This window comes from Serinus canaria, chromosome 7, assembly GCF_022539315.1.
Source record: "Serinus canaria isolate serCan28SL12 chromosome 7, serCan2020, whole genome shotgun sequence".
NCBI lineage: Eukaryota > Metazoa > Chordata > Aves > Passeriformes > Fringillidae > Serinus > Serinus canaria.
This window is the reverse complement of record NC_066321.1, coordinates 20,994,788-21,008,787: the sequence shown is the minus strand read 5'-3', so window position 1 is coordinate 21,008,787 and position 14,000 is coordinate 20,994,788. Positions and strand designations below refer to the sequence as shown.

Sequence of the window (14,000 nt, the reverse complement as noted above, 5' to 3'; positions counted from 1 at the left end):
AAGGAATACAAATCTATGATTACTCTTCCAAAGTTTAGTTTGCTGGATTAATTTTTCATATTTAGCATTGATAATGGGACACCTTGTCCTAATCATGTAAGTATCTAATCTATATCTGTTGAAGTTAACCACTGGTTTTGCTTGAAATTTCCTGAGGTCCTGAACAAGCAAAAAAGGAGTCTGAAAAGTAAAGTTTTTAGCAGAAAAAAAACCACACATGAAAACAATAGTATGTGAACATGGATCACTTTGACTGGGAATTTAATTGAAAAAAAAGCATTTGGAAAAACTTCTTTGGGGGAAATTTCTTCTAAAAGTATTTGGATAGCAGACTAGACAGGAATATAGGCTTTCAAATCTATAGTATTGTTTTAAGTACTTTTGTAGCTCAATTTCTTTAAGGCATTTTAGATGTCCTGGTGAATTTTACCCATGTAGTAATACAAAATTTGCTTTTTCAATAATTATTAGCTGCAATTAGCTTGAAATTAGTCTATACTAACTTTCTCAATTTGGAAATGTGGTTAGACTTTTGTGCTTTGTAGCACAAGATATAATAATATACAGAAGGATAATACCTTAATTTAGCTGTAATTTTTTAACTGTAACACAGTCTTTCTGCAGCTGCAATTTTCTTATGACCCTTGGAAATAGAAAACTTTAGGAGTGTTTTTAATTCTCAAGAAGAAAATACTTAGTCTGACATTGTTGTTGAAAGATGTTTGTGTTACTGAAGGTTTTTGTTCATGTAGGTGCTGGTAAAATAGCCTTGACTGGTAATGCATCTGAATCAAGACCTTTCAAACATCAGCACCTCTGTCTTGTAATGGCCTGATATTTCTCTTCAGTTATTTATATTTTCTCTCTCAGTTATGGTTTTTTAAACATTGCCTAATTTTGTTTTACATTGTTGCTCATAGATGCCTCTAGATCTGTCCCCTCTTGCAACACCAATTATAAGAAATAAAATTGAAGAACCTTCAGTTGTAGAGACAACTCATCAAGATAGTCCTTTACCTCATCCAGAGTCTACCACCAATGATGAAAAGGTCAGAACCTTTATTTTTCTCTTTTTGGAATTTATTTTTCAACTTTCTGATGATCTGTAAATTTATTGTATATGGTGATAGCCACGCTGTCGTTGAAAGAGAGTTTTCCTTTGCCACGTTCCAGTGGATATATATAGGTAGCTTGTTCATTTCTTCAGTTAGCTTTGCTTGCTAGGATAATTGCTTCCAGTAAAGCTGGCCATTCAGTTAAGCCAGAAAAGAAATAAAATTTAAGATTTATGCTATCTTACAAAAGACTAGAAGGGCTCTTTTTTCTTGTTTATGCATCATCATAAGTAGTGATCACTTCAATATGTGACTTGCAGTGTTTTCATCTTGTGGAGTTCTCTTGAAGTACAGAAAATGAAGCAAAATTAGTGAATTAATTATTTCTAGTCTTCAGTAAATACAAACATTAGGAGCAGACCATAATAAAGCATAGAGATTGCTCTAGTCTGTTTTTATGTTCCTCTTCAGCAGGCAGTGTGTGTATGAGGGGCTTAGGTGCCTCACTCCCAGGAATCAGCAGGACTTTTTCAGGTCCCAGGTAATTCAGGTTGGAAGGGACTGCCGGATTTCCTGGCCCAACATCCTGCTCAAGGCTGGGGCAGCTCCTGAGATCAGACCAAGTTACTGAGCACTTTGCACAGTCTGGTTTTGAAACCTCTCTGAGAGAGAGGCTGCACAGCCTCAGTGCCACCTGCTTCAGTACCAGGTTGTTCCTGTGGGCAGAATGCTTTTCTTTGGATCCAGTCTGAGCCTGTGTTTCAACTCTTACACTGCAAAAGGGAAACTAAGTGTGCGACAGAAGTTGTAAAGAATTTTAATTCAGATTTGTCCTAAGTTTAAGTTTCATTAGTTAGCAAGGATGAGTAATCATGGTTAATCAAGGCAATCCTGCAGTCTCAAAAATAGTAAAAGCATTTTAAAGGACTATATGTAAAGAGCTGCTTGGATTAAGTGAATCATAGTTCAAATCTTTAGTCTTTATTTCAGAGGTTAGTTTATTTTTTTGCTGCAAATACTTATTCCCAGTAACCTAACTTTGGCAGAAGATAGTAATATTATCTTCATACACTCATGGGTCAGTATCTATTAGCATCATTACAAGTGAAAATTCTATCTCAATGCTTAGCAGTATTTATAAACTTGTCTCAGTGATGCAACTTCGGTGTGTCACTGTGACAGTGCTGCTGCTCAATGCCATTCTCATGTCTGATTGTAGAGACAAGCTGAGCAAGGCTGAGGGTGCTGCTTGGAGTGTACAGCTCAACGTGACCTGCAGACATTGAGAAATGTGAGCAGAGTGTTGTTCAGTTAGATTTTTGTGTTCTCCTTTTGAAGATGTATTGAAGGAGAGAAGGTTTTTTTTTCAGGGCATAGATGGTTTTAACTGTAACCATTTTGTTGGCTGCATATATTTTAGTAGTCTTAAATGATTACAGCCTATTTATGTATGTGCAAGCCAGTTCTAATTGTCCTTGTATATGTCAAAATAATTCCTTGGAGACTCTCAAAAAAAGTATGCTTAATTATTTTCCTAGTTTTGTGAGAGCTCCATGAGTTCTGTTAGGCTCAGTAAGAGTAAGTACTTTGCTTTGAATAGACCAAGATATCACTAGAAGTGTATAAAGTCTTTAAGCATTAAAGTAGTAAGAGCTTTCAAACATTATAGTTGTTTATTAACAGGACTTTAAAAGGGCAACCCTCAACAGAGTTTTAAAAGTTGCTTAGTTGTTGCCAAGTAGCTAACTGCATAATTTAAGTACTTTAAAACCAGTTGTTTTCTTACGGTAATAGTCAAATACAGTATTAGTTCTGGCCATCTACATTTCTATATAAAGAATTCTATGTATTTTTGATAGCATTAGAAAGTTATTGCATGAAATTTGCTTTTAGATAGGAAATACTTGCAAATCTGAGAACATTTCAAGTAACTGTCCTGTTCTGTAATTTCCCATTCAGTGGGTTTTAGTTTCAAGAATAGGAATTAGAAGAGTTGGAGAAGTCCTTTTAGTAAGGGTAGTACCTTTGGGTGGGCTTCTGTCCTGTAAGGAAAGGTAGGTAAAGGTAAGGTCACTTTCACTTAATCTTATAATTGCAAAATCAGTTCTATTGTTCTTTAGGGGAATATATTTACAATGTATTTTATTCCAGACAAAATTAATACTTCATTAGTGCAATGCAGCTTGTTCATGCTAGCATTCAGCTGGTGTTCTGAGCTCTGAATTCCCACAGGCAAGCAGTTCAGTCTCATTTGTATTCTCCCTGTGACTCCTGAATAAGAGCTGTAAGATGTTATACCAAATTCCTTACTTGCAAAGAAGTGTTTAATCCTGTCCTAACAATATGATTGGACTTCTTTTTCTTTGTTTCCACAATTCTGTACTAGTTGTCTTTTTACTGAATGGTCATCTGTAGTGCTAAGTGCAGCCAAATACTATGCCCCAGATTGATACTAAAACAATTTCACTTTCTTCAGCACAGCTCACTGTTACTCTCCAAAAACTCTGATTCACTGTGAATAGTTCTAGGTCCCTTGGGAAAGAGCATGAATGAACTAGTGAACCCTGATGACAAATCTAGTCTGTGAGCTTTTGGAGGGAGAAAATTTCATCATCTAAAGTTTTTTTCTTTTGTAAAGCCCACAATTTGCCAGCAAGCTTGCAGTTCTATGAATTGCTCAGAGGATCTCACACATTTGTGCATTAATATATACAAAGACAAGCAATCTGCTTAGAGAGCTCAGAGTTTACTACTTAAAGATTTGCGGACGAATTTTGAAAACTCAAGCTTCATTCAAAGAAAATAATAATCAGTGCAGTCTGTGTGACACAGATATAGAGATTTCTCTTTGGATTACTGTTTACCAGCAGAGCAACTAAAGTTTGCTGGTCTTAAGAATTTTATGTATCATTGTGATTTTATGTATCGTTGATTGCAGTAGGCATTGTCAAAAGAATAACTTGGCAACAAGTCTGTCTGAACATAAATTTGAAGTCTAGCAATATCAAGAGTTTCCTGAGAAGGAAGGCTTTGGTTACAGTAAGGCCTTTCTGGATTTTCAGAAACAGCAAATAGTGGTATAGCATTCAATTGATAAGTGTGCTTTACCTTGTTGCTAAGCTAAGAACTATAGGGATTTCTATCTACTCTTTATTTGCACCTAGGAAAGTTTAATTTCTCTGCTCAAATAATTTTTTCTCTGTCAGGATATGCTTATATTTTGCAGAGCTCTGAAGATAACATTCCAAGCACTCTTATCACTCTAGATAGAGAGCTACAGAAAAAGGGTCAAAAAATTTTTTGTTGTTAATGTTTTTACTGAACCATAAATGTCTTGTTTCTCTTGTTTAAATCCAGAACAGTGGACTGAAACTGAAATGTACGTAAGGACATCATAAAACATTTTTCTTATTCGGAATGTGGGTAAACATGATGGTGCTGGTAGTACCATGGGTTTCTTGGGGAAAAAAATTAAAATCTGATCAAAACTGAATTAGAAGCAATAAGAAGTAATAGTAGCCTTAGAATAAATTGAGCCAGGTTTGTCATAAAAGTAAAATCACTGTTGTTAAAACAGTTTTACTTTGGTGGTTTAAATGATTCATCCAGAGGGAGTTTTTGAATGTTTTTAATTGTATAACTGATTCTATTTGCATAATATTACAGAAATTCTGATTTGTTCCATCAAACTGCATTCATTTAACAGTTGGAATTAGTGGTCTGTAATTGTATTTTACAGACTGATGAAGCTTTATTTTTCCTCAGGAAGTGTCACTGCAGCAGACTGCACAGCCTACATCTACAATAGTTCGTCCAGCCTCGCTCCAGGTTCCCAATGTTCTGCTTACGAGTTCTGACTCAAGTGTTATTATTCAGCAGGCAATACCATCCCCAACTTCTAGTACTGTTATCACCCAAGCTCCATCATCCAACAGACCAATAGTGTAAGTTACATAAATCTTAGTAACACATTTTCTTGCAGAATTTGAAAATCTGGTTTACTTTCAGTTACTGTTTCTGCAGTTAATATATGAATTTGAGATGCTTTGGTGTAATGTGGTGCTTTACTACACATGAAACATTGGACTTCCACTACATGTGAGATGTAATGCCATGTTTTCCGCATCACTAAGTTCATATTTTGATCTCCAAATAAATTATACATTACACCTGTAAAGAAACAAACCAATTTAAAATAATGTGTAAACTTGTTCTCTCCTCTGGATAAGTTTTCTTTTATATAGTTCATTCCTTTTTCAGTCCAGTTCCAGGTCCTTTTCCTCTGCTGTTACATCTTCCTAATGGACAAACCATGCCTGTTGCTATTCCTGCATCTATCACAAATTCTAATGTGCATGTCCCTGCTGCAGTTCCAGTAAGTAAGCATGATGCTATATTAATTTGAAAGTGGAGCAGATTTGCATAAGTGCAGCATAGAACTTAGTTTTAAGCACCTTGATAGCTGTTTTGGCTTCAGAGGGTAGTGCTGTCAAATGCTCTCTATTATGATAACATACTCAGGTTTTCTTCATTTTTATACTTTATCTGGTCAGCTTGTTAGACCTGTCACCATGGTGCCTAGTATCCCAGGAATCCCAGGGCCTTCCTCCCCACAGCCAGTGCAGTCTGAGGCTAAATTGGTAAGTGAAAAACTCCATTATTCCTCAAGAAGAATAACTTGAGAAATTAATTACATTCTATTGCTTTTTAAAACAGCTTTAGTTTTCTTTTATTAGTCTAAATTCTGCAAATACAAATTTAATAAAACCAGAAGAATAACAGCTGCATTTATTTTACAGTTCCAGCCTCTGTGTTAGTTCCGTTCTTAATGGCCATTTTGATCTTATTTTTAGTCATTCTTTTAAATAAATTTTCTAACTAAACTCCTTCTCTCTTTTTGTATCAGAGGATCAGAAATGCTAGCTGAGAGAAAGACAAGATTAGTAGCATGTGAACATTTCTCTCAAAGAAGCAGAATGTTTCCTCCCAAAAGAATGATATTTCTTAAACTATGAAAAATATGGGTTTTTAAAATGTTTTCAGACTCCCAACTGAATATAATCTATTGGGCAAGAGTTTTGCAATTAAATATGTAGTACTTATGTAGTTAAGAAATTATTCTGTGTGGAGGTTGTTTCTGTTGTGTTGGGTGTTTTTGGGGGGAGTTGACGATTATTTGGAAAATGTCTAAAGCAAGAAATTGGTTTACTTTTTGATTGGGGGGGTTGTTCTTTTTACTTAATATTAGTGACCATTTAGGGTGGTAGTTTGAATTTATCAATTTATTGAATTATTTTATACAGCATTAGGCAGTTGCTTCTCTGTTTTTTACTGTCTTGTTTGTTCCAACTGTTCTAAAGCAATAGAAGATCTATTATTCAACAATAATTAACCCGTTGATATATTTACAAGATGCCTCCATGAGCAGTATCTATCCTGTGAAATAGTGTTCCTCTTCCTTCAGCTCTTACTTTGTGCTAAAAGAGAATCAGGAACACCTGCTAGATAAAATATATTTTTCTGCATTGATGTTGGTAAGTGGGAGGATTCCGTCAACATTCTTAGATATCTCATTTCTCTTGATCTAAACTTGTGGGCTTTTTTCCTTACCAGTTTTCTCTTTTCAAGCCACAGTATGAGAAACAGTGAGTCTGGTTTTTCTGGAGTGAAGGGATTCCTGTAGAGTGAGCACATCTAGACCACATTCACCAAATACTGAAACTGCTGTGGAGAGGTGCACTGACACTGCCTAATGCTGTCAGGTCTTCCTGCATTTCCCTGCTCTGCTGAGCACAATGACTTTGGAAATAGTGTAGAGGAGGACATAAGGGAAGACTGTCTGATTTTGTGCATCCTTGTCTCCCTGGGAATAGGAAATGAATCTTTTAATACCTCAGAAAATACTTAAATGTAACCAGCTCTTACAAAATTAATTTACCTTAAATCCAGGAGAGAAGAATGTAAAGCAAGTGAAAGCAAGGACTGTTTTCTCAGAAACTGAACATGTTTTACAGTCAGGAGACTCATGCTCTGAATTGTGTTTGAAATCCAGGAGAAACTGGTTCCAAATAATTTTTTTAGATGGGCAAAAAATTAGGTTTCTAAGCATATTACTGAGTGATTTTCTCTTAGAATGATTCAAAGGCGGAGAGGAAATACATGTGTGTGGTGAAGACTTTGATCTCACATTGGAAGAAGCAATCACTCAAATGCAAAGGAAAACAAAGATCATTAGACTTAAAACTTAACAGTCTCATTAGCCTTCTCATTACAATTTAGCTAATATATGCACTTCAGTGATTGCTTATCTTTTTTTTTAAGTGAGACTGTAAAAAGAGTATTTGCAGTATTTCCTTTCCTTGTTGCTTAACATGAAGCATGAGCAGAATTCAGGAATATCAGAATTATGTATATTTCTTATGCTCATTTACTTTTATATAGTGCCTATTCACAAAAATAAAAAACCTAATTTCTTATCCCCCTGAAAGTAAAAGCAATTTAATGAGAAATTTAATGTTTATGTAGAAAAGCCTCCAAGAGTAAGACTAATTCACTGTGCCATGGGATGCATTGTTGGCAGATATGTGATGGTTTATTAACTGCAAAGTTCAATTTAATTTTTAAATTCAAATCTTTGTGATATCAAACCCTTTCTTTCATGTCTCTCTTAAAAATAATTTTGCTTGCTGCATACTAAATTCTGTGAAGGTCTGCGAAGCAGGTTTGTTTTTCACTTGTGTTCCTGGTTAAGCCAACTGAAGACAGTATTTAGGTTTACAGCTCATTTTAGTTTTGTTAATAGTTCACATTTAATGTTGAAAAATAAGCTAATACACTGAAATTTAATAAATGAATACTCTGTGCTTCATATATTAATGGTATACTGCAATTTGTGGATGTATTGGTGTGGTTAAGTTAGCTGAACTCTGGGAACCTGCCCTGTGTCCTTAACCTGCCCTGTGGCCATAACCTTACCTGTTATGGCCACATTTCTGCTTCGTGTTGGGAGGCCAATTCACTTCTTAAAGGAGTCCAGGACATCCTTTAAGAAGTGAATCTTAAAGGTGCAGGAGCAAGCTGTTGCCACGTGCTGAAAGATGAGCCAGCAGGGAGGATTGGCCTGGCTGAACAGAGAGCCTTGGCTGGAACACAGGAGAAAAACCTGTGACCTGTGAGAGGGGGGACCAGCAGCTCAGGACTCCGTGGATGTTGTGGAGCATGTCCAGAGAAGGGCAGTGGAGCAGGTGAAGGGTCTAGAGGAAGTCTTTTGAAAGGTGTCTGAGGCAGCTGGGGCTGTTTAGGCAGAAGAAAAGGAAGCTCAAGGGGGACCTCCATGCTCTGTACAGCTACCTGGAAGGAGGGTGTAGCCAGGTGGGACTCAGCCTCTTCTAAACAGCAGCTGATAGAATGAGAGAAAACAGCCTCAAGTTGCACCAGGGAAGGTTTAGATTGGACGTTTAGGAAAAATTTCTTCTCTGAAAGGGTAGTCAAGTATTAAACAGTCTTCCCAGGGAAGTGGTGACGTCACCATCCCTGGAGGTGTTTAAATGACATGGGGATGTGACACAGGGCCATGGTTTAGTGGTGGACTTGGGGCAGTTCTGGCTTAATGATCAGACTTGATCTTAAAGGTCTTTTATAGCCTAAACAATTTTATGAACCCATGAAGTCTGTCAGCATTCTTAGTGTATTTTGAACAAAAAGCCAGATGAAGGGGTGAAGCTGTGATGTTCCCTTCACAACATTCCCAGGAGTATAGATATTAGGATTTTTTTTGTGTGTTTCTTTATTTCTTACTTATTATTTGAGGACAAAAATCGTTGTTCTTTATAGACAGAGCGTGCAATCTCATGGATTTTTTTGTATTGCATTATAAAATGTATGAATAGAAAAAACATGCAGGAATAGATTCCTAACTAACTTCCCTAACTTCCTTGGGTATTTAAGTGAGCATTGTACTGTATGGGATGCAGAGTTTGGAAAGTTAACATGGTTTATTTATATCTGGTGTTGGCAGTAGTTGTTTGAACCGCTCCTGTATTGAAGGACCGTACTTGCTGTTAGGGTGTTCGGCATTTTCTGCTATCATACCGCAATACTATTTCAAGGTATTGTAAGTTGACACAGATCTAATAACTTCAGAGGTTGAGTAGAATTCCTGAAAAACTGGTTGTAGTAAATTTAATGTGAAATAGCACCAAATTGTTGCATTGTTATCAGATCTGGAGCTGTCCTGTGTAGAAGGTACAGCTCTTTGTTTTGGATGAAATACCTGGCACAAACCAGGCACTTTCTTTTGTGCTTTCTGCCTTTCTTTGCAGAGGCTATTTCTGCATATTTCAAGGACCTAACACATTTTAGAGGTTTATAGTAAGAAAAGAACTTTGTGCTCTGATTGCATTCCTCATTGCAGTAATTCATTTCACTCTGACTTGCTTACAAAAGACTACTGTTGTGTGGACTCTTTTTTTTAAAACTGAACATCAGAAGTAGTTAGATAAAAGTTAAAGTAGAGATTGTAGAGCTTCTTTCCTAATGCTCTGAAATTTAAGTATGAATATAGATAATTTAATTTCTGTATTTGTATTAACATGAGAAGAACACATTTTTATTTTGATGAATACCTGTTGTTTCCCTGCGAGTTGCCAAATTGTACAAAGAAGTGTATTTTTTTATAATTTCATGAATGAAATGTAGTAAACAAATTTATATTTTCATTTTCAAAATCTAAAACTTAAAATAACTGGCAGGAGATGTCTTTGGTAGTGGACACTGGATGCCTTCCTGTAGCATAGTTAAATTTTTTCTTTGGCTGTCCTAGAAGTCGTACAACCCTTTAAGGATAAAGGAACTGAGGCAGTTGCTGAGAATTTTTTCCCACCATGGACAGCTTTTGGAGACTTTTTACTTTTGCAAATTGTGTCTCTTACAGCATTTGAAAGGATTTTTTATTAGGGGCATCCAAGTTTAATGCATAATAAACAAAACTGTGTGTTTATTTCTATTTTCAATAAAGTTTTTAGTCTGAAGTGTCAAACTCCTTCAGCATGGCAGTTTTGGTTGTTGATGGGAAGCAAGTCACTGAGATGTCACCTCTCGAGCTCTGTTGCCTCTTTGCTTAAATGGTCTTTTCTCCGCTTACTGGTCAAGTTGCCTGACATTAAATGATTGTATGAATTCCATAGAGGAGCAGTTGTATGTGGGAACAGGTTCACTGAGTGAAATAGCAGATAGCAAAATGAATACCAATTGCAAGGACTAATAACTGGGAGGAAGAAATAGTCATAAAAAGAAGGAATACAAAAAAGCGGTGACAGACAAAAATTTAAATATTGTATGTGCAGTGAGCAAAATCCTTATGATTGGTGGCATTCTTGCAAGAGGCTCTCAACTGAAACAGTTGACACTAAGTGAAAGAGTGCATTAAGCACAGTATTAGGGTCTCTTTCACCAAAGAAATAATACAGTGCTTGATGTGTTTCAGTGCTGTGAAAGAACTGCATGAAATCAGATTGCATTTTAATTTTATTGCCTCAATATTGAATTTATTGTAGTGAACAGAGCTAGTCCATTCACAGCTGTGAAAGGCACTGTTACTATAGTTTTGAACATTCTTGGATCTTTTTTCTCTACTGCTTATGGAACAGAAGTAAAAAATGACTAGAGATCTTATTCAGACACAACCTTGTCTTTTACTGCTACTATTTTGGAAATATTCTTACATCTTATATTAAGAATGACATTCAGTAGGAGTAAAAATGAGTTTCAGATCTCTGTGGCACACTTAATATAAATTGTCAGTTTTTCTGACATGATTCCATGTATGTCAGTGTGCTAAAGAAACTAACTTTCGCTTACTTAAGTAAAATCATAGGTATGTCAGTTTTGTGGTATTTTTAGGCTTAGAAGTAGATGCAATAACTGTCTTTAAAAAAAACCCCAAGAAACTTAAAACCCCCAAAAAACTTCCTCACTAAGATAAGGATGCATGACTTTAAATAACTGTAGAATTGCTTCTGATGTTCTTATGAGGAGATCTGTAATTGTCTGCTTTCTGTGTATGGAACATGAGCCTTGAGTTGCAGCTGTAAAACATCCTTTTTGAGTGTGCAGCTTGTGGGTGCAAACTTAGCATTCAGACTCTTCAGCATGGATTGCAGAAGTTTCTGAAGAATTTCAAAATTGCTTTAATGTGGAATGTTTCCCTCCATCTCCTCCTTTTCCCATGCAAAACTTTTTGTCACAATCTGAAAAATACCTTGCACTCAGTAGGCAGCCAGTAGTCTTTTTGCAGGAGGTTTCTACAGAGAAGTGACAGAGGGCAGCTTGGCAAATGTTCAGAAACCAACATTAACTTGCCGGAGCCCGGCATGGGACCTTGTGTTCAGCAGAATTCCTCTGACCTGTCTCTCTGCATGCCGAGCTAATCAGCAAACACCTAATGAGCCTACTCTAAAGAAACAGACCCTCTCACAACCTACTTCATTTTCATATGTTCTCTGGGGGTGGAGAGACAAGACTTCATAAGGACTGATGATGCTGCAAAGACCACAATAATGATAATTAACTTGCTGAATTTAGAAGATTATGCTGTTAATTAGTTGCAAAATAAAGATAAGTAATAGAGGAGCAGATGGTAGGATAACACCCAGGAGAAGGAGGGTTATTACTCTGATGAGCTTTTGTGGCAGATATGAAATATGAATCTGAGTTTTTCACAAATTGTTTCTGGAGTATATTATCTTGTTTCTGTGAGCTCTTGATGGAATGATCTAGTCCCACCAAATTTTGACAGATGTGGTAAAGATTTGTTTTCAAGGATATACATAAATGATAAAACCTTGCTAATCAAGATTTTAAAAGCTATTAACCTGTTTGTTAGTTCACCTATAACCAAATAATATCAAAAAACCTCGGTTGTCATCAAGGTTTTCCACATAAAAATGCTTATTTACATTTATTCTAATACATGTTTCTGTATTCTTGATTGTTAAAAATGAGATTCTCATTGAATTTAGGGTGACTGTCACAAGAAGCACAACACCCGTATAGTATTTGACTCCAGCATTACCTTTTAAAATATGAAACTTATTAAACACACAAGCTGGAAATCTCCTTGTGAAAATCTGTAAATATTCCTCAGATTTTCACAATGTGTCTGTCTGCATTTGTGGATAATTTAATCCTAACTACTTTAATTTCAACTTTCAAACTTTGTAATTTGAAATTAGATTTAGTTATTTACTATTCTTGTTTTCATAGTACATTACAGTTAACAATGTAATACTCAAAAGGATTTTGTTTACTTATGTATTTACAGAATATAATGTTCAAACACTGGCATTACAGTAAGTAAAGTTAAGTCCAACTTTGTTTGCATGGCCCAGTGCAAACTCATCAATTATCATCATGGGCTAAACAGATTTGTCTTGAGGAAAGGCTCAGTTAATAAATGAAACTTGTCTCAGTTTCATTTATTAGTAGTCACATCTAAGTAGGATAATACACCCAAAACTTTAAAACACCTTCCTGCCTTTCTTCCTGGGCCTAACTCTTCCCTACCTCCTGCCCCTCAGTAGCCCAGGGGAAAGGGCAATGGTGGTTGTGGTCAGTTCCTCAGACATCTCTGCTGCTTCCTTCCTCTCTTTGGAGAGGACTCCTCTCACTCTTCACAGAAATACAGCATGGGCCAAGTTGGAATGGACCACAGTGGTCATCTGGTCCCCTGTGCCAGCAGGGCCATCCCAGAGCAGATGACACAGGATTGCATCCAGAGGGTTCTTGCCTATCTCCAGTGAGAGAAGCCTCACATCCTCTGTGGACAATCTGTTCCAGTGCTCACTCACCTGCACAGTCAGGTTCTCCTTCATGTTTAGGTGGAGCTTCCTGTGCTTCAGTTCCTGCCACTGCCTTTGTCCTACTGCTGGGCCTGTCTGAGCAGAGCCTGGCTCCAGTCTCTTGGCACCCACCCTCCGGTACATGGGGACACTGCTGAGGTCCCCTCTCAGTCACCTCTTCTCAAGGCTGAGCAGGCCTGGCTCCTGCAAACTCCCCTCGGGGCTCTGTCCTGGAGCCAGCTGCCCTTGGCTCTGACGGACAAGGAGGGAGCTTCTGGCAGCTGCTCACAGGAGCCACCCCTGCCACCCACCCCCGCACAAAACCTTGCCATGCAAACCCAATATATGTCATTTTTGAGATGGTAACTTTAAAATCTGTCCTACTATGACAGCTTAAAATAGAAGAGAGCATACCCTTTAACTGATTTGTACTTTCACTGCTCTCTTGATTAGGACTGATGAAAATTTGTCATGTCCTGCCTAACAGCAAGTTATGATAAAAGAAATACTTCTAAAGTTATTCAAGTCATAAATGAAAATACACTGCAGAAAGTCTTACCTTAATAACATACAGAAAGGTTATTGTCATATAAGTGTTAAATACTTGCTAGTTTCTTTAAAAAAATTCTATTTTAAAAACTGACTTGGATGTCATGTGTTTCCCTGGTAGTGGTTGTGTAGAAGATTTTACAATTTAGACACCAGGATTACTTAAAGAGAGAGAGGAATCATCAACCATCAACTTTGCAGTTGTTGCAGCATAGAGTTTGGTTTTAGTAATTTTAGTTAGACATCTAGAAAACACTTAGGCCTGCTGGAGACAGGGACTGAAATGTTTTTGTTAGCTTGTTTTTCAAGCAAAATACTATGCTATACATGTACTAAAAATTATGGACATATTATCTTAAATTTTTTTGTTATTCTGTCCTAATGCTTGCAGCTATCTTAAATTTTTGTTGTAAAAGTTGAGCACTGGAAATTGCAGTAAATTTGTGTAATTTTCTGAAGTGTCTTCTTTATTCTGGGAAACTTGGGAAGTTAATGCAGTAAATGAGGTGAGAACCACTCATGTAGCTGTTGGGATTAACTCCTAATTTTTCATGTGCAC

At 36.7% G+C, this 14,000-nt stretch overlaps 1 protein-coding gene across 6 annotated transcripts in view; it reads left to right on the top strand.

The window, feature by feature from the left end:
* Window positions 1-14,000, top strand: part of ATF2 (activating transcription factor 2) — a 43,722-nt gene that overhangs the window by 13,481 nt on the left and 16,241 nt on the right. For 5 of the 6 annotated variants that reach the window (XM_030241918.2, XM_050976652.1, XM_030241919.2 and 2 more), the window contains 4 exons: window positions 921-1,049; window positions 4,821-4,999; window positions 5,316-5,430; window positions 5,609-5,695. In XM_030241918.2, the coding sequence (XP_030097778.1) occupies window positions 921-1,049; window positions 4,821-4,999; window positions 5,316-5,430; window positions 5,609-5,695 (510 nt within the window). The remainder of the gene's footprint in view (window positions 1-920; window positions 1,050-4,820; window positions 5,000-5,315; window positions 5,431-5,608; window positions 5,696-14,000) is intronic. The other variant, XM_030241921.2, reaches the window with a different exon arrangement.